Source organism: Mustela erminea, chromosome 7, assembly GCF_009829155.1.
Source record: "Mustela erminea isolate mMusErm1 chromosome 7, mMusErm1.Pri, whole genome shotgun sequence".
NCBI classification, from domain to species: domain Eukaryota; kingdom Metazoa; phylum Chordata; class Mammalia; order Carnivora; family Mustelidae; genus Mustela; species Mustela erminea.
Genome location: NC_045620.1, coordinates 105936060 through 105955631, shown reverse-complemented (window position 1 = coordinate 105955631; position 19572 = coordinate 105936060). Strand labels below are relative to the sequence as shown.

Below are 19572 nucleotides of genomic sequence, written 5' to 3'. Positions count from 1 at the left end.
GACAGTCTCTTCAATAAATGGTGCTGGGAAAATTGGACAGCTATATGTAGAAGAATGAAACTCGGCCATTCTCTTACACCGTACACAAAGATAAACTCGAAATGGATAAAAGACCTCAACGTGAGACAGGAATCCATCAGAATCCTAGAGGAGTGCACAGGTGGTAACCTCTTCGATATCAACCACAGCAACTTCTTTCAAGATATGTCTCCAAAGGCAAAGGAAACAAAAGCAAAAATGAACTTTTGGGACTTCATCAAGATCAAAAGCTTCTGCACAGCAAAGGAAACAGTCAACAAATCAAAGAGGCAACCCACAGAATGGGAGAAGATATTCACAAATGACAGTACAGACAAAAGGTTGATATCCAGGGGCGCCTGGGTGGCTCAGTGGGTTAAGCCACTGCCTTTGGCCCAGGTCATGATCCCAGGGTCCTGGGATTGAGCCCCGAGTCAGGCTCTCTGCTCAGTGGGGAGCCTGCTTCTCCCTCTCTCTCTCTGTGCCTACCTCTCTGCCTACTTGTGATCTCTGTCTGTCAAATAAATAAAATATTTTTAAAAAAGGTTGATATCCAGGATCTACAAAGAACTTCTTAAACTCAACATGCACAAAACAGATAATCATGTCAAAAAATGGGCAGAAGACATGAACATACACTTCTCCAATGAAGACATACAAATGGCTATCAGACACATGAAAAAATGTTCAACATCACTAGCCATCAGGGAAATTCAAATTAAAACCACATTGAGATACAACCTTACATCAGTTAGAATGGCCAAAATTAGCAAGATAGGAAGCAACATGTGTTGGAGAGGATGTGGAGAAAGGGAAACCCTCTTCCACTGTTGGTGGGAATGCAAGTTGGTGTAGTCACTTTGGAGAAGAGTGTGGAGATTCCTTAAGAAATTAAAAATAGAGCTTCCCTATGACCCTGCAATTGCACTACTGGGTATTTACCCCAAAGATACAGATGTAGTGAAAAGAAGGGCCATCTGTACCCCAATGTTTATAGCAGCAATGGCCACAGTAGCCAAACTGTGGAAAGAACCAAGATGCCCTTCAATGGACGAATAGATAAGGAAGATGAGGTCCATATACACTATGGAGTATTATGCCCCCATGAGAAAGGATGAATACCCAACTTTTGTAGCAACATGGACGCGACTGGAAGAGATTATGCTGAGTGAAATAAGTCAAGCAGAGTCAATTATCATATGGTTTCACTTATTTGTGTAGCATAACAAATAACATGGAAGACATGGGGAGATGGAAAGGAGAAGGGAGTTGAGGGAAACTGGAAGGGGAGATGAACCATGAGAGACTATGGATTCTAAAAAACAATCTGAGGGTTTTGAAGGGGCGGGGTGGGAGGTTGGGGGAGCCAGGTGGTGGGTATTATGGAGGACACGTATTGCATTGAGCACTGGGTGTGGTGCATAAACAATGAATTCTGTTACACTGAAAAGAAATAAAGAAAAAAAAAAGAAGTTACTTTAGCTGTAGATGAGCCACGATAATCATTTCAAAAAGCCAATAGGAAAGGTATATATACCCACAATGGGACAGCATCAGCTAACTAAATACTAAGTTTCCCTATTTTCTACTGCAATCATAAAATCTGTGTTGTTACACTGACGTTTTACAATGGCCTCAAGTCACTTTGCTGTTGATGACTTTGTAGGACTTACTAGGATGCGAATGTTGACCCTGTTACCATACACAGAGTTTCCAGCATATCATCAACCTTGGCCTCAAAAACAATAGCCAGAAACCAAAAACAGAGCATAACATAAGTGCCTACATGTTCACTTGTCCTGATTGGTTTTTAGCATCACAACCCTATCAGTAATTCAAGCAATAAAGTAAGTTTATTATAATCTTTAAAAAAGAAAAGAAAAGTAAGAAAAATAAAACAGAGAAATGAAAAACAGAGGGAACCAAACAACAAAAAGTCAAGACTTAAGCTCTAACATATTAATAATTACATTAAATGTAAATGGTCTAAATAATTCAGTTAAAAACAGAACTTTGCAAAGTAGATTTAAAAACATGACCAAACTCTATGTCATCTGTAAGAAACTCACTTCAAATATAATAATATATGCAAATTGAAAGTGAAAGAATGAAAAAAGATACAGTATGCAAAGATTAACCAAAGAAAAGCAGGAGTGACTCTATTAATTTCGTAAAAGTGGACTTCAGATGAAAGAAAATTATAAAGACAAGAAAGGACACTTAATATTGTCAAAAACAAGGAAGGACATTTAATAGTGATAAAAAGAGTCAATTTTTCAAGAAGATATAGCAATCCTAAATGTGCATGTAAAACACAACAGGCTGAAAAATACAAGAAGTGAAAACTGATAGGACTGGAAAGAGAAATAGACCAATCCACAATTATAGTGGGAGATTTCAACATCCTTCTTTCAACATTCATCTGACAACTAGACAGAACATCAGCAAAGATATAGAAAACATTGATATTTATAAAACACTTCATCAAACAAAAGTAGAGTACATATTCTTTTCAAGTGCCTAACATTACCAAGATATATCATATAAGATGTACCATGAAAGAAACTGCAAAAAATTTTTAAACATTGAAGTCAGACAGAGTATGTTTTCTGACCACAGTATTCAAAATAGAAATTTGTAACAAAAAGATAACAGGAAAGAGCTCTAAAACTTGCAAACTAAACAGCACACTTCTAAGTAACTATAGTGAAAAGAGGAACTCTGAAGCACAATTTTTAAAAATATACTGAACCAGATAGAAATGAAAATACAACATATCAAAATTTGTGTGACACAGCTAAAGCAGTTCTGGTAGGGAAAGTTGTAGTGCTAAATGCATACATAAGAAAAGAGGGAAAGTCTGAAATCAATATCTAAACTCCACCTTAAATTAATATGTAAGCACTCCTTTTAATAAAACTTGGGAAGAATAAAATAAACTGAAAGGAAGATGAAGGAGTGTAATAATAAATTAAGAGCAGAAATCAGTGAAATTGAAGATGGAAAAATAAGAGAATATCAATGAAGCAAAGAGATGGTTTTTTGAAAAGATCAATAACATTGACAAACTTCTAGCAAGACTGTCAAAGAAAAAAAAAAGAGAAAACACAAATTACTAATATTAGGAATGAAATGGGCTATTACACTAGACACTGAAAACATCAAAAGGGTAATAAGGGAATGCTAGGAATAGCTTTGTAAACATAAATCTGAAAACTTTGATAAAGGGATCAATGCTTCAAAAAAAAATGCCACATTTTACCTCGTATGTAAGACAATTTGAATAATCCTATAATTTTCAAGGAAAAAAAATCTCCAGGCCAGACAATTTTATTGAATTCTACCAAACATTTAAAGAAGAATGAACAATAATTCTAGACAACTCTTCTAAAAAATGGAAGAGGAAGAAACACTTTCCAATTCATTTTTGAAACCAGTCATATCCTGATCCCAAAACCAAATTAAGATGATATAATAAAAGGAAACTATAGAACAATATCCCTCAGAATATTGACACAAGAATCCTTAGCTCAGTATTTGTCTCCTTTCTTTCACTGCACATACATGGTGGCCTAGTTTGCTGCCTCCAGGATGACAGCAGGCTCTGGATGGCTGTTGGAGCAGGCAGGACACACATCTACCCTACACCTGCTGTGCAATGGAGAGGAAGGCTTGTTCCCAAAGTGGCTGGCGCTTGTGCTTCCTCAGTCTACTAGCGGAGGTGCTGGAGGCTTCCAGAATATCTCAGCAGTGGTTCTGATGATGGAAGACTCTCTATGTCTAATTTTTTAAAATATGAGAATAATTCAACAGTGAAATTATTAGCCCACCCCAGGCAGTCTCAGCTATAATTTATGGCTCCACATCTCCCACCATTGTAATTTTGTTTTGCATTCATTAGGATAGGATTTTTTTTTTTTTTAAGGACAATCTCAAGGAATCACAGTTCTGACGACTAACATTAACCACCATGTCACTCATAGATATTACTGAGGCTGTTATTCTGAAAAGTAAATTAATTTCCCTTGTGTGAGAACCATCTGAATAATATTCACATTCCTCTCTAGGGTAGGCTGATTGACTCTGGAAAGAACCTGCTGCTTCTATGGCAACCTGATGTGCTGGAAGGTCCTGCCCACCCCAACTTCTCTGGTTTTATTTTGTCCACCTTGTTTTCCTTCCCTGGAATTCGGGAAGAAGAAAATTGGCTGGTGTTCTTGGGTACATAAAATTGGCAGGTGCTTTTAGAAAGCTTCATATGCTTTCCAACACACAGACACACGAATACACACAGAAAGACACATCAGTCAATAGCTTATTTTCTCTTCTGTCAGCAATTTCATTATCTTTAAGGTTGGGTGGAAGAGACTTTTCTCTTACAACAGATGCAGAATACATTGGTGCTTTTTTTGGGTTAAAGGGCACAGAGTGATGGGGGGGAATATTAAAATGATTTTTGTAAAACAAAGATGAATAGAAGAGAAATTTATTTTAGGGACTTGGATGATGGTTTTAATTGTGATGATGACACCTGCTATGCCTTGAAGACCTACTATGTGTCAGGCATGGTACTAAACACATATGGGCATTATCTCACTTAGTCCTTAGCACCATTGTCAGCCTCATTTTATGGGTTCAACGAGTTTGTGTAACTTGTTCAGGTTAACATAGCAGACGTCAGAGTCTGTAGGCAAACCAGGTTTGTCTGCTCCAAAGCCTGGGTTTTAACCCCTATCTCCTGCCCTCTCCCCTGTGATGCCTGGGTTGATGTGGTGTTGAGCTGGTCCCCAGATGACAAGCATAAGGCACAAGAAGAGGATAAAAACAAGTTCAGTGAGAGGCAGCCATGTTCATTGGTATTTATTGTGAAGGAGTTTGAACTTTTGTGTGTTGGGTCAGATCCATTCTTGTTTGTTCTGTGAGCCCTCACAGAAGAACCTGGAATTGGCCAATCTTCAGATTCAAAGTGATCCAGACCTGGCGCTCTCTACTGGACCTTCATAGTCAGGGTATCATGGTTATTATCCTGGATTATAATGTTGGCCAGAAGTGGCCCACTCAATGGAAATATGGAGACAACACTGCAGGTTTATTCTGCCTTGTATTGTCCCTTATCTAAAGGGTTTCTGGTGTTTCCACTGGAGATCAGCCATCCACTGTTGGGAGGAATGGCCTGGTTCTAATCCCTTATGGTTCTGCAGCCTGCTGCATTTGGCACTGCTCTTCCAGTGCTCGTTTATAAGGTGGACAGTCTTTGCAGTCCAGGTAGCAGGATGTTAGTTCCTGCCTGGTACTGTCCATGACTTTAGACCCACAGGTTTCCTATTTGGGAGGGCTTTATATTCTTGGGGGTTTTGATTTTGTTAGCCTTTGAGAAAAGGAAAAAAAAAAGAGAGACTGATCTTTTTTTTTTTTTTTTTTAAATATACCAACAAGTTTATTCTAAAGTTTATATGGAAAGACAATAAACTGAAAATAGTCAACACGAAACTGAAGAAACATAAAAATAGTTGGGGCTCACATGACTGATGCCATCTGATCTCAAAGCTTATTCTAAAGCAATGGTACCCAATACCAATGGAAGAATGGGTAACAGATCCATGGAACATAGGAGAGAGCCCAGGAATGGGCCTCTGCAGTTATATTCAACTGATTTTGGATGCATTCACAAAGGCAGTTCAATGGAGAAAGGATAACCTTCGCTATTCATGAGGCTGGGACAGCAGAACATTACAGGCGAAGAGAAAGAAAAAGACCCACCCATAGAATTTACACATTTCGCAAAAATTGATCCTAAATGGATGACAGACTTAGGTGTAAAATGTAAAAGCCTAACATTTCCAAAAGAAAAAAAAAAAGAAAAAATAATGTCTGACTTAGAGTTTGGCGATGTGTTTTTAGACACAAACAAAAAAACACCACCCATGAAAGAAAAAATGATAAGTTAGAATTGTTTAAAATTAAATCCTCTTGTTGTACAAAAGACATTGTTATGAGAAAAAAAAGGGAAGCCACAGACTGGTTGAAAATATTTGTAAGACACATATCTGATGGAGGACTTGTATCCAACATGTACACAGAGCTCTCAAAACTTAAAACCTAAAGAACAAAAATGGGCAGTCTGTATGAACAGAAACTTCACCAGAGGGCACGAACAGGTGGGAAAGACACATATGAGGAGATTCTCAATATCTTCTGTTCTCAGGGGATTGAAAGTTACCACGACACCCTTATCAGAACCCTGAAAACCCTGGTGGTGGGTATTAAGGAGGGCACATATTGCAGGGAGCACTGGGTGTGGTACAGAAACAATGAATCTTAGGACACTGAAAGGTAAAATTAAATTCAAAAAAAATAAATAAAATTCAGGTGTAAAACAAAAACAAGGAACAACAACAACAAACCTGCCACGAAAATCCCAAATTGGGGAAAGAGCCTGATCTTTTAATGCAGGATTGCTTTGTCAGAACCTGAGGACACATTAAATGCTCAGTTAAAAAAAAAATGGAGGGGCGCCTGGGTGGCTCAGTCGTTGGGCGTCTGCCTTTGACTTGGGTCATGATCCCGGGGTTCTGGGTTTGAGCTCTGCATCGGGTTCCCTGCCCAGCGGGAGACCTGCTTCTCCCTCTTCCACTCCCTGTGCTTGTGTTCCCCCTCCCACTGTCTCTCTCTTTCTCTGTCAAATACCAAAAAAAAAAAGGCAAGTTGTGTGTAGCCAGGCCCCTTCTATGATTCCAAGCTTGACCCCAGGGTGGGGTCGGTTGGGATTGAGTGCAGGGAGGCTTGGGATTAGGGTGTCTGTTGACATTACTTGATAATAAGAAACCAGGTTTTTACATCTTGGCTGGATGGCTGAACCAAATCTTCTGGGTCCGACCTGTGGCATTAAAGTATCCTGCTTTGTAACATAGTTTCCCTATGAGTTTCTCTGTCCAGTAGCATCTCAGAGAAGGGGAGAAACAGGGATAGATGGCCTGTGGGCTCTCTGAGTGGTTGGAGGGCATCTGTTGGGGGTCAATGGGAATGGGGTGCAGTGGTCTATCAGTGGGGGCATTCGCAGGCTCCCTGGAAGCCTGTCTGTGGCTGAGATTAATGAGGAAAGTGGCCACAGGGAGTGTGGCCTAGGCCCAGGAATTTGCTCAGCTTTTGTCTGCAGAGGTCAGCACTTTGACAGTGAAGGAGGAAGGTTTTGTCCTTCCTCCCAGTGGCAGCAGGGATGCCTGTGAACCAGTTTGCACCAAGAAGTCTCAGGGTCAAGGACGAGGCCCAGCCACAAAGCTCCTCTCCTTCTTCCAGTTTGACTGGATGTCATTCAGAGAAGACTGATGCAATGATGTTGCAGAGCAGGAAACATGCAAAGCAATTATCTTTTTAGTAGGTCACTGGCCTCCTTTGGGAGAAGAGACCAGAGGGAGATGGGAAGGCAGGCAGCGCGGCCTCCCCCAGAGGCTGCGCGCGCAGTAGCTGCATTGGTGATTAATAGCGTGTCACTTTCCATGAATGTTGCTTTAAGCAGCCGTGTTCAAAATTGAGTGGGAATGAAATAAAACAACCCAAAATAGATGTTTCCTCTATGCCTTATGAGTTGCTGGAATCCAGAAATAGCTTTTCAAATCTATAATTTTAAATGGCATCATTCACAGCATTCTCAGAGCCGCGGCTTTCTTTTCGCATGGATATTGCTGTATGCACAAGCATCCCTTTTTGTTTTTAAAGAGCATGAAAAATTTGAGCTCAGTGTCTTGAGGTTTTTTCGGCACTGAAATAAAAATGATGATTATAGAGAAAAATATAGCCTTTACATATGTTTTTAAAGAAAAATAGTAACCTAGCAGCGGAAAAGGACAGGAAGAATCTTGTGCCCATATAGATCATAAACTGGAGCAGTAAAAAGGTCTGGCCGGCAGTAATTGCTGGCCAGCTGCAGGGATTACAGCCCTGTGAGCTGCGTTCAGGGTACCCTGCCAGGATGCTGGCAACCAGAAGTCGGGCCGGGACCATCCTGACCCACAGTGCCGTTGCTGCGCCCCAGAGTGTAAACAGGAGGGTGACCACACAGCAGCAGGGCAGGGTGCCTGCACTGGCTACACCCTCTCAGAGCACAGGGATTTGAGGCCCTCTCCCTCTGCTGCCTCCGTTGGAGCTAAGCTGCCAGTTTGGAGGCTAATAGTGGTAGGGATGACCTCTGGCTACATCTTTGGGTAGGAGAAGGGTCACTAGACTTCAGTATCACTTTTGTCCTAAGGAAGCCAAAGAACACATCTGATGGGTGAGGAACCAGAGGGAACCCTCACCTCAATGCTTTGGGGATTGTCACTGTCTTGGGCCAGAGAGGGGGAGGGAAAGTGGGTGGTGCTGTATGCCTTCTGCCCACCTATTTTGTCTGGTCCCTGGAAAAAAAAAACAAAAACTAAAACAAACAGCAAAGCTAAACAAACCAGTGGTGGGTGGGCTGTGGGGCACAAGGGCGGGGTGGATTCCTCATCTTTTTTGCATCTTCCATCCCCATCCTAACTCCCTGCTGGCTTCCACTCAGCCCTCCAGTGTCTGACCATTGGCCTTTTATTGGGACATCTCATCACAAGTGAACATTCCAAGGAGACATGGAAGGGTGGATGGGTAGAGGAGTTGAACTGGACCTCCTAAGAGATGGTGGGACATTCCTTCTGTCATCTTGCCTTCTCTTTCCTGAGTACTCACATCTGGCCAAGCTGGGGCACATCAAGACAGAAAAGTCTGGCCCTATAGGTTTTAATATTGTTCAGGTATGGTGAGGCCAACAGATCAGGGGATGACTGCCATTAAAAAGATAGCTTCTTACAGTTCCCAAGAGGAGCGGGTGTGCCATGCCATGCAAGGCCATATGGGGAGGCACCAGGGATGGTTGAGAGGCAAGAGGAGCAAAGGGGAAACATGGACAAGAGCCTTTATTGTGGTTTCTGTGAGAAAGGATGGAGAAGGAAGGGCAAGCAGGCTAAGCAGGTTTAGGATTGGCTGGTTTGAATAATTTCAGAAGGTTCTGGGGCTGTCTCTTGTTGTCTGGTACCTGGCCCTGGGGGTTAGTGGCCCAGAGTAAGAGTCGCTTTAGAGTCTGAGGGTTAGTGGCCCAGAGTAAGAGTAAAGGAGATGGTTGAGGTTGTGGGCTCTGGATTGGTGAGTTTGCATGGGAAAGATGGATAGGCAGAGTGGTTGGTCCCTTGCTCATTGCAGACACTGACCAGCCCTGTGAGGGCCAATCCTTCAAGGGTCAGTAAAGAAGGCTTTAGAAGTCAGTGCATCAAAACATGTGGTCAGTACAGGTTGCTCATGACCCAGCATGAAAGGTAGAAGTGCTCCCATCTGGGAGGCATCACAGGTGAAATGCTCAGGGTGTTCTGAGAAGTAGCTTCCTGCTTTGATTGGTTTGGTTTGGTTTTTGAAGGGGCATGTCACAAATGTGAGAAAAGTATCAATGGAAGTAGAGGGCAGTTGGCTAAGCCACCAAAAATAGGATGTGTGGCAGCCAAGTGAGGTTGGATGAGTGCCTTGCCTGGACAGAGGCCCAGGACAGGAAGCTTCAGAAGGGGCTTAGCAGGAAAAACAGTTGGGACACTCAAGTAAGGCCAAACTAGGCTCTTGAATGCCAAGCTGAAGCATTTGGATTTCATGCTGTCTGAGCTGGCCAGAGCTGCTCTGTTTCACTCTCTAGTTCTGTTAATGAATTCATAGATTCGTAGAGAATGCCGACATCTGGCCATATATCATAAACCCAGAACTTAATTAACAGGTTAGGATGCTGATGTAAATTGATTGTGGATGAAAAAAAGAAATCGCCTGTGGGAGGAGTTGAAGACACAGTGCCTTCCAGGCCTGCAGGTAATGTCAGCAAGCAGAAAGGGCTCTTGGTACCCTGGGTAATAGCCATGCCCCAGACGGAGAGGGCAGTAGCCTCCAAGCTCCAGTGGATCAAATCATGGAGATGGGGTCCTGAATTGCCAGATCTTCCTAGTTTTCAAGAAAAGCTGGAAATTCAGAGTCTTGTGTAACCTCCCAAGTTAAGTGAAATTACCTGAGAAGTCTATGGTGGCTCACTAATGAAACTCTTTCGTCCCTAACAGCACAACAAAAGGCCTGAGCCCTGCCACTGTCATCCTAATTGAACTGTGAGGGTCAAAGAGGAAATGGGACAGTTTTAAGGTGTGGCTGCATTGGGAAACTGAGGCATACCGGGTCAGGAGTCAGATATGGCTTCCAAAGACCTTCCCTGAAGTCTTGAGTGGACATCTTGGTGGCGCTTCATCTGCATTTCCTCATTGGCAAAATCCATTCATTCATTCATTCACACTGTGTGTGGGGCTAAGACAGATACTTCACACCAAAACAGAAAATCTGATGGGACGCTATCTAAAGTGGTGTTGCTACTGTAATGATTTTATAGCAAAACAAAAGCTAAAAGGTGTTGTGATCAGGGGCATCTTTTCCCAGTGCCGTGTGGTTGAAGTTCCCTCTAGCAACACAGTAGAAAATACTGGTGATTGACAGAGTGGGCTGGGGGGTACACGCAAGTCTCTCCTGACCACGTCACGTGGTCTCATTCTCTCTGAGTCCAGGGCTCTGAGCTCAACAGCGGGTCCTCCACCTCCTTGACCCTGGTGGACACCCGGCACCTAAAGTGGTGTCGCCACAGAGCAGGTGCCTAGATGTCCCTCAGGGGAGTGAGTCTCGTGTGGTGGTGAATGTCTTCAGTACAGAAAATTTTAGCTACAGCAACCATAGAAAAAGTTAGTCTAATCATAGAATCTGAGAAAGGAAATTGAGAGAGTGCGGAATTTTCAATGACCTGATGTCATGATATGCCATTGTTGGATCTGTGATTTTCCTACTGGCTTCGCACTGTTCCAGTAAGAGCCGAGAGGTTTCCCTATAGGCTGTCAGGCCTCATCTGGCACCATGCCCACCCGCTGGTGTTGGAGTGCGCTAGGATGGACCAAGAGCAGAGCTGGGGGGTGAACTTCGGATAGCCAATGGTGGGGCGGTTAGACCGTGTCTGGAGAAGTCTGTGCATATAGACAACAAGCTTGCACTCATAAGGCTGGAAAGCAGCTGCCCCTAGATGCCCCTCTGGCCATGTGTGTCCTTACCCCCTCCCACACACGCAGCAGGGACCATGAATTCTAGACACTGTGCGCACTAAGAAGATTATTGTATCCTTCTTTAAAGAATAAATAAAGACAATATTAAAGCATCAACTTGTGTTTAAGAAAGTCTATCAAATATAGACATTTTTAAACATTGCTGTTTCCCTTCTCTCCCTGCTGTTTTCCTTCTCTCCTTGTGATGGACAGATAGATATCCTCACTTCACTGTTGCCTGAAGCACAAGCCTGCTTGGCCTTTTTGGTAACAGAGCACCGCGTGCACCTGTGTGCGTATGCCCGGGTGTGCGTGCACCTGTGCTCGTGTGTGCAGGCATGTGCGCGCGAAATGTTCTTTCATAAATCGGCATGCAGGTCAGAGACATTCGAAGACAAGGAGGCTGCCAAGCCCAGAGCATCACGGGGCTGGGGAGGAGGTGAGTTCAGTCAGGCCCGGCTCTCTGCCCCCCGCTGCTGCGGAGGGATTCAGAGGATTAGTCCGTGGGTGTTGCTTGTGGGGATAATCTCAGGCCACTTCATGCTTCGCTCTGAGGAGGTCCCCCGTTGGCCCCGATACCACTGCCTCAGAGCAAAACGTGACCGCTGTTCCTAAAGCACAGGATTTGAGGCAGGATGTGAGCACCTTTCCTTGCGGAGCTGCAGGGGGGATGGAGATGGGCCGAAAGTAATGACCCGTCTGGGAATCTGACAGGAGCACCAGGGTCAGGGTTGCCTCCTTGTTGAGAATGTCCTTTTGAAATATGTTCTCGGATGTTGCTCCCATCCTATTAATTATGTCACAAATTTAGTAAAGCTGAATAATTAATGATCACGGGGCACTTGGAACTGTAAAATGCCATGTAAATGTTAAGGAGTAAAAATTACTCTGTGTGTTAATTAAATAGATAGGCTGCTTTAAAAAATATTCCATGGTGGGAAGATTAATTTCCAGAAGAGCTGAAAAGGTTTTTGTTGGACTGTCCTAAGAAACTTTCAATATCTAATTATCTCAACCACATTTTAGGAGACTCAGGCATTCTGTATCCTGAAGGATTTGAAAGGCTACTTGACACATTTGGCTTGGGAAATGACATTACCTATTGAATTTTGGTAAAAATTGTTTCTGCTTAATTCTCTCTAGCCGGAGGCAGTTTGGGCCTAAGGCCAAGGAAGAAGTAAAGATCATTGAGCACCAAACACAGACCCTTCGGCTGATGCCTCATCTGGCCACAGCCTTGGCCTTGACCTTCGTCAGCAGGTGAGTTGGCTGTCAGGGTTTGCTCTCTAAAGGTGAGTGTGAGCTCCTGCCTGGCATTGGTAAGGAGTGAGGGGAGAGGCAGACAGGGGCTTCATCTTCTAACTGGAAGCAGGTAAGAGTCTGTGGTGAAAACCTGACGCTCAGGTTAAAAGTGATGTCTGAATCTTGATTGTCTGTATATCTGGGGGGCATGGGATCCACAGAGAATGTGAGAAGCCTTGAACCAGCATTTCTCCATTTTCTGAAAGAAACATACTTGGCTGTTAAAATTTCTCAACCTCTGACAAAGGTTCTAATGTAAAGTTTTAAAAAATAGGTCAAAGTGTGTGCATTATGTGGGGAGGGAGGGAGGAGTCAGGCTATTGCATAAAACAGTGCTAATAGTACTATAAATTCACCCGGAGCCTTGCATTTACAGGAGGCCTCCCCTTATGCTTCTCGGCTATAGCTCCTCAAAGCCCCAGGATGTTGCCTTAACAGGTGTATGTCATCACCACCTTCTAATGAACAGAAAATTGGGGATTTGCCTAAGATTACAGGGTCTGGGAGTAGATGCCCTAGGAATTTACCTCCAAACCCTGGATCCTTACCTGTGTTCTTCCTTATACAATCCCGCTTCTTGGGTATTATTTTCAGAGTAATATAGAATTGTGTTCGAAATTTACTGCACTGATGGCCAAGCTGGTGCCAGGGTTTATAAGAGGAAGGTAATCAGGAAGGCCTGCAAATCTGGTGTGCTGCTGGCTTGTGGGGCTGCCGGGCTTCTGCCCGCCTGGCTGGGAGGGGCTTGGGTGGGCGTACCTCTATGCTCAAGCCTGGGATTCCAGCACTCTCAAACACCAAATCCTGCAGACTGAGCTTCAGGTAACATGAAAGATCAGTCTAAGCCACCCAGAGGAAAATCTGAACCACACACATACAACACCTTACTTAAAATATTTTTGAATGCTTTCTGAGATTCAATTTGCATATGGTAAAATATACAGATTTTAAGGTATTTGTCATTTTGTGTCATTTGTCATTTTATATATTGTCATTTTAGGGTTCAATGACAAGCATATACTCTTGTGTAATGAACACTCAAACCAAATATAAAACATTTCCACCTTTGCAGTTGGCTCTCACCTTACACCACAGGAGAGACAACCACCTTCGTGAGTTCTATCCCCATAGCTAAATTTTGTCAGTTCTTGAACTTCATGTAAATGGAAACATACAGTGTATAGTTGTGCGTCCAGTTTCTTTCATTCAACATGATGTCTTAATATTCCTCAACGTTGTTGATAGTTTGTTCATTTTTAGTGCTGAGTAGTAACATTAAGTGAATAAACACAATTTTTTAATCCATTCTCCCAGGGTTGAACATTTGGTTTGCATCTAGACTTTTAGCTGCAATGAATAAGACACGGTGAATATTCTGGTACAAGTCTTTCTTTTTTCTTAGAGTAAATGCCTAGAGAGGACTTGCTGGATGATGGATATGTGTATGTCTAACTTTATAGAAACTGCCATTTTTCTTTATAGCAACTGCCATTTTATATTCATTTGAGCAATGCATGCGGGTTCTGGTTACTCTATATCCTGAAATATTTCAAGTGTCTCAAAACTGTTACCAAAAAAATCAGGTTGTAAGAGTTGTCTAAGTCTGTTCTTACTCAAAATTGTCTTGGCTGTTTTGACTTGTCTGGGACTTTGCATTTCTATGTACAATTTTGGACCTGCTTATCAGATTTTTTTAAAATTTATTTATTTGACAGATAGAGATCACAAGCAGGCAGAGAGGCAGGCAGAGAGAGAGAGTGGGGGAAGCAGGCTCTCTGCTGAGCAGAGAGCCCGACGTGGGGCTCTATCCCAAGACACTAAGATCATGACCTAAGCCAAAGGCAGCTTTAACCCACTGAGCCACCCAGGTGCCCCAGATTTTTTTTTTAAAAACAAAAAGCCTGATTGTATTTGTTTGTGATTACATGGAATCTATTAAGCAATTTGGGCAGTGCTGGGTCTTTCAAATCTAAGATGATTTATCTCTGTATTTATATAGGAATTTAATTTTTCTTAGCATATTTTCTAATTTACAGTGTAGAGATCTTTCACATTTTTTCTAAATTTATTCAAATGATATTTCTTCTTAAAATTTAATTATCAATTGTTCTTAATATTATATAGAAATGTAATTGAATTTTTTGTGGGTGTCTTTTATTAGACTGAGGTGTTCCCTTCCACTCCTAGTTGGCTGAGTATTTTTATCATGGATGTTGGATTTTGACTTAATTTTTTCCTCTATTCACTTAGCTGATCATGTGAAATTTCTTTTTTTTTTCTTTTTATTATGTTCAGTTAGCTACTGTATAGTGCACAAAAAAAAGTTTTTGATGTAATGTCCAATGATTCATCAGTTAAGTATAACACCCAGTGCTCATCACAGCACATGCCCTTCTCAATACCCATCACCCTCTTACCCCTCCTGCCATGCTCCTCCCCTCTGAAACCCCCAGATTGTTTCTTAGGGTCCATATTCTCTCATGATTCATCTCTCTCTCTGCTTTCTCCCTCTTTGGGTTTTCCTCCCTTCCGCTGTGGTCCTCTGTGCTATTGCTTATGTTCTACATATGAGTGAAACCCTATGGTAATTGTCTTTCTCTGCTTGACTTACTTCACTTAGCATGATCCCCTCCAGTTCCATCCATGTTGATGCAAATGGTGGGTATTCATCCTTTCTGATGGCTGGATAATATTCCATTGTGTATATGTACCACATCTTCTTTATCCTTTTATCTGTTAAAGGGCATCTCACCTCCTTACACAGTTTGGCTATTGTGGACATTGCTGCTCTGAATATTGGGGTGCATATGCCCCTTCTTTTCACTACATCTGCATCTTTGAGGTAAATACCCAGTAGTGCAATTGTTGGGTCATAGGGAAGCTCTATTCTTAACATCTTGAGGAACCTCTCTACTGTTTTCCAGAGTGACTGTACCAGTTTGCATCCCCACCAAAAGAGTAAGAGGGTTTCCCTTTCCCCATATCCTCCCCAACATTTGTTGTTTCCTGTTTTGTTAATTTTTGCCATTCTAATTGGTATAAGGTGGATCTCATTGTGGTTTTGATTTGTAGTTCCCTGATGGCTAATGTTGGGCATTTTTTCATGGTTCTGTTAGCCATTTGTATGTCTTTTTTGGAGAAGTATCTGTTCATGTCTTCTGCCCATTTTTTGACTGGGTTATTAGTTTTTTGTGTTGAGTTTGACAAGTTCTTTATAGATCTTGGATATCAGCCCTTTAACTGTAATGTCATTTGCAAAGATCTTCTCTCATTCTGTGGGCTGTCTCTTAGTTTTGTTGACTTTCCTTTGCTGTGTAGAAGCTTTTTATCTTGATGAAGTCCCAAAAGTTGATTTTTGCTTTTGTTTCACTTGCCTTTGGAGATGTGTCTTGAAAGAAATTATTGTGGTTGAGGTCAAAGAGATTACTGCTTATGTTCTCTAGGATTTCAGTAGATTCCTATCTTACATTGAGATCTTTCATCCATTTTGAGATTTCTTCATTCTATTAATGAAATGAGTTACATTGATTACTTTTCAAATGCTGAGCCTGATTTGCACTCTTTGAAATCCTTTGTCATGCTGTATTATAATGCTTTTATATTATTAGATACAAATTGGTAATATTTGTATAAGGATTTGTGTGTTTCTTGTGAAGAATGTAATTTTCTTTCCTTTGAGATGTCCTTATTAGGTTTTGGTATAAGGGTTATACTGTGCTCATAATGTGACTAGAAAGTGGTCCCTTCTCCTATATTTTCTCAAGGAGTTTTTATAAGATTCGTATTATTTCTTAAATTTGGTAGTCTTTACTAAGAAGCCATCTGGACTTTTTTTTTTTAATAGGAGGATTTTTGATTACCCGGTTAACTTCCTTAACAAATATGAATCTTAAGATTAACAAGTTCTTCTCTGTCTGTTTTATTAATTTGTGCTTTTCCAGGAATTTGTCCTTTTCCTCTAATTTGTAAAATATATCTAAATTGTTAATATTTTCTTATTATAATATTAATGTCTATAGGATCTGTAGTGATGACCCTTCTTATTCCTAATATAGCTTTTGGCTTTTTATAGGGGTTGATTTTTCTAGATGTTTATTGGTTTTGATAATCTTTTCAAATAATATGCTTTTGTCTTGAGTGCTTTTCTTGCATTTTTGTCCATTTTCTGTTATTGATTTAATTTCTTTATTATTTTCTCACTTCAATTTAGTTGGGAATTAATTTGCTTTCTTTCTCTAGCTTCTTCTAGCTCATTGATCTAAAACCTTTCTTTATAAAATAAAAATGTATTGTTAAAAATTTCTAACTTTGTTTAGTGTATTTTAAGCTTTGTTATTTATATTTAGCACATACAGATTTTGGGTTATCACATCTTCTAGAGGAATTAAGCCTGTTATAATCATTAAATGTTTCTCTTGGTTTCTGGTAAATTTTTTTTGTCTTAAAGTCTACTTTCTTTGCTATTGTTATAACCATACCAGTTTCCTGATGCCGAGTGTTTTCCTGGTCTATCTCTACCCATCCTTTTATTTTAACCAATCTGTCATTATATCAACCTACATGTGCCATTGTGAGATTTTTATAAACAACATATGGTGAGGTCCTGGTTTTTATCCAATTTGGTAATCTTTTAATTTGGAATGCTAAGCTCATTTTTATTTAGTGTAATTCCTAATAAGTCTACCATTTTGCCACTTGCTCTGTTCTGTCTTTTCTCGGTTCTTCATTTCCTCTTTGTTTTTCCAAGGTGGGTACATTAAGTATCATGACATGTATCTGTATCTTGCCAGTACCCACCTTGAATTGGTATTTTACCACTTTATATGTAATGAAAACTTGTAAGACTATAATTCTTTCTTTTGGGGGAGGTTATTGATTATTTTTTTTAGTATTTCATTTTATCTCTTCTCAGCTTTTACCTGTATTTCTTTTCTTTTCCTTTTCCCCAAGAATCTGAAGTGTATGTATTTAAGCTCCTTAGGTGATTCTAGTGCACTGAGAGAGTTGAGAACTACAAGAGCTTTTTGGGAAGCTTCTTAGTGTGACCTGGAAATAAACTTCACTAACAAATAAAAAGCAGCAGTATTAAATTATTATGAAAACTTAAAATGGATCAAAATAACCTGATATGAAACCTGATGATTCTTCACATGCATGGCAAAGGAAAATAAATTTCTTCTTTTAATTTTTTACCCGGTGGTATTTGTAACTATTACAGAGAGGCAAGTGCTCTACACATTGACTTCTTTGTCCACTATTCACAATCCATGACACAGGAAGTTAATAGACCACATGACAAAGAGTTGCCATATTTATAAGTTTATATATACACACATTTATAAGTTTATATATACACACATATATACTTGCATCTTTATGTACAACTGAAGTGCAGTATGTACAGCATGTTTCATTTTTCTTCAGCTCTATTTATTTTTTAGCTTGATTTAAGCTTAATTTACCTTGATTTTATAAGTGCTATATTGCTAGTTTTAGTAAACACCAAATTTTCTCTTGATTTTAGGGAAATACCCTCCAAATGCCAACAGCAGAGGTCACAATTCTAGCTTAAGGTTTCAGTGGGAGAAATGAAAGGTGATTAATAGAAATTAATCAATAAAAAACTATGGAATCCTCAAAAAAAAAAAAATACAGAATCCTTACCACATACCATGCAGGGCACAGTACTGAACAAGACAGAGTTAGGTGCACGTCCCACCAAGCTGTCAATCTAACTGACCCCAGGACATACCAGATTTTCCTGACCTTCCCCTCCTTTGCATCCTCTGTGGTTCTTGGCCTTGTTCAGGGTCCCCATTGTGGTTCTGTTGCTGCTTCCTTTTTGTTTCTCTCTCTCTATCCCCCATTGTAGCAAGGGGTTGACCCACTGAAAATCTGGTTATTGGGATCTTCTAGAAGAAATGCTTCATCTGGAGAGAAAGAGATGGTCTGTGTTTTGAAACAAGCCCAGAGAGAAGTTAGTGTTTTCTGTGAAATATTCTGGCTTTCCTGTTTCTCTCTAGTTTGTAGCCCTTATATCCCTTTCTCTGACTTACGAGGAAGCAGTTCAGTGAAGCTGATTGTAACATGGCAAAATCTTATACTAAGTATACCTCTCCCCACTTCACACCTATTGTTTTTTAAAAAGGTTATCAAACCTTGTTTCTAGACCCTGTCTCCAAATTCCTGTGGGTATCACTGTGCTGCCAATTAATTGGCTTCAGGTTCAGGGGCTGGGTAACCTCAAGTTTGTTGAATCAGATGTTTATTCAGTGTGTTAGGTCATCCTTAAGCATAGAGAAACTCTCGTGAGAGTATTCTAGAACTTAAGTGTATGGTTCTGGAGTTTCGTGAGCAGAAAAAGCAGACCACCAGCTAGGCAGCTGGCCCTGCCTCTCCTCCCTTCTAATGTGACAAGACATGAATAGTTAAAGCTTCACTTCACAGTTAAAGGCAGGTAAGAGAAACGTGGGGGATGGCTTCTTCCAGTACGTATGTATTTATGTACTCAGTAAATACACGGTCCCTTGCCAGTAGGTTTACCAGCTAAAATACACCCCTGGGTGCCTGGGTGGCTGAGTGGGTTAAAGCCTCTGCTTTCAGCTCAGGTCATGATCCCAGGGTCCTGAGATTGAGTCCCGCATTGGGCTCTCTGCTCAGCAGGGAGCCTGCTTCCCTCTCTCTGCCTGCCTCTCTGCCTACTTGTGATCTGTCTGTCAAATAAATAAATAAAATCTTTAAAAAATAAAATAAAATATAGTCATCCCAATGTGAATTTTAGATATCCAATGTGTAATTTTTTAGTCTAAGTATATCCCAATACTTAAACTGACAGTTATGCATTGTTTATTTGAAATTCATATTTAAATGGGTATCCTCTGCTTCGGTCTATTAAATCTGGCAACCTTGCTTTTGAGGCTAGTGCTGAAGTCAAACACAGTCCCTGCCACACGGAGCAGGCAGCACCTTCCTTCTCTGGGATTTGGCAGTAGCAGTCGGCAAGCTCCTTGCTGGGATCCCCTTTCTTCCCAGTTGCTTCCTTAGGCCTGGAGACAGGGAGGACCTGTCTAGCCCTTAGTGAGCCCAGCTGCCCCCACCCTGCATCACTCACATTCTCCTGCCTTTAACAAAGAGGGGAAGG

The 19572-nt window shown here is 41.1% G+C and overlaps 1 protein-coding gene across 2 annotated transcripts in view; it reads left to right on the top strand.

The window, feature by feature from the left end:
* Positions 1 to 19572, top strand: part of ACOXL (acyl-CoA oxidase like) — a 358121-nt gene that overhangs the window by 157970 nt on the left and 180579 nt on the right. For both annotated transcript variants that reach the window (XM_032352781.1, XM_032352780.1), the window contains one exon: positions 12273 to 12389. In XM_032352781.1, coding sequence (XP_032208672.1) covers positions 12273 to 12389 — 117 coding nt within the window. The remainder of the gene's footprint in view (positions 1 to 12272; positions 12390 to 19572) is intronic.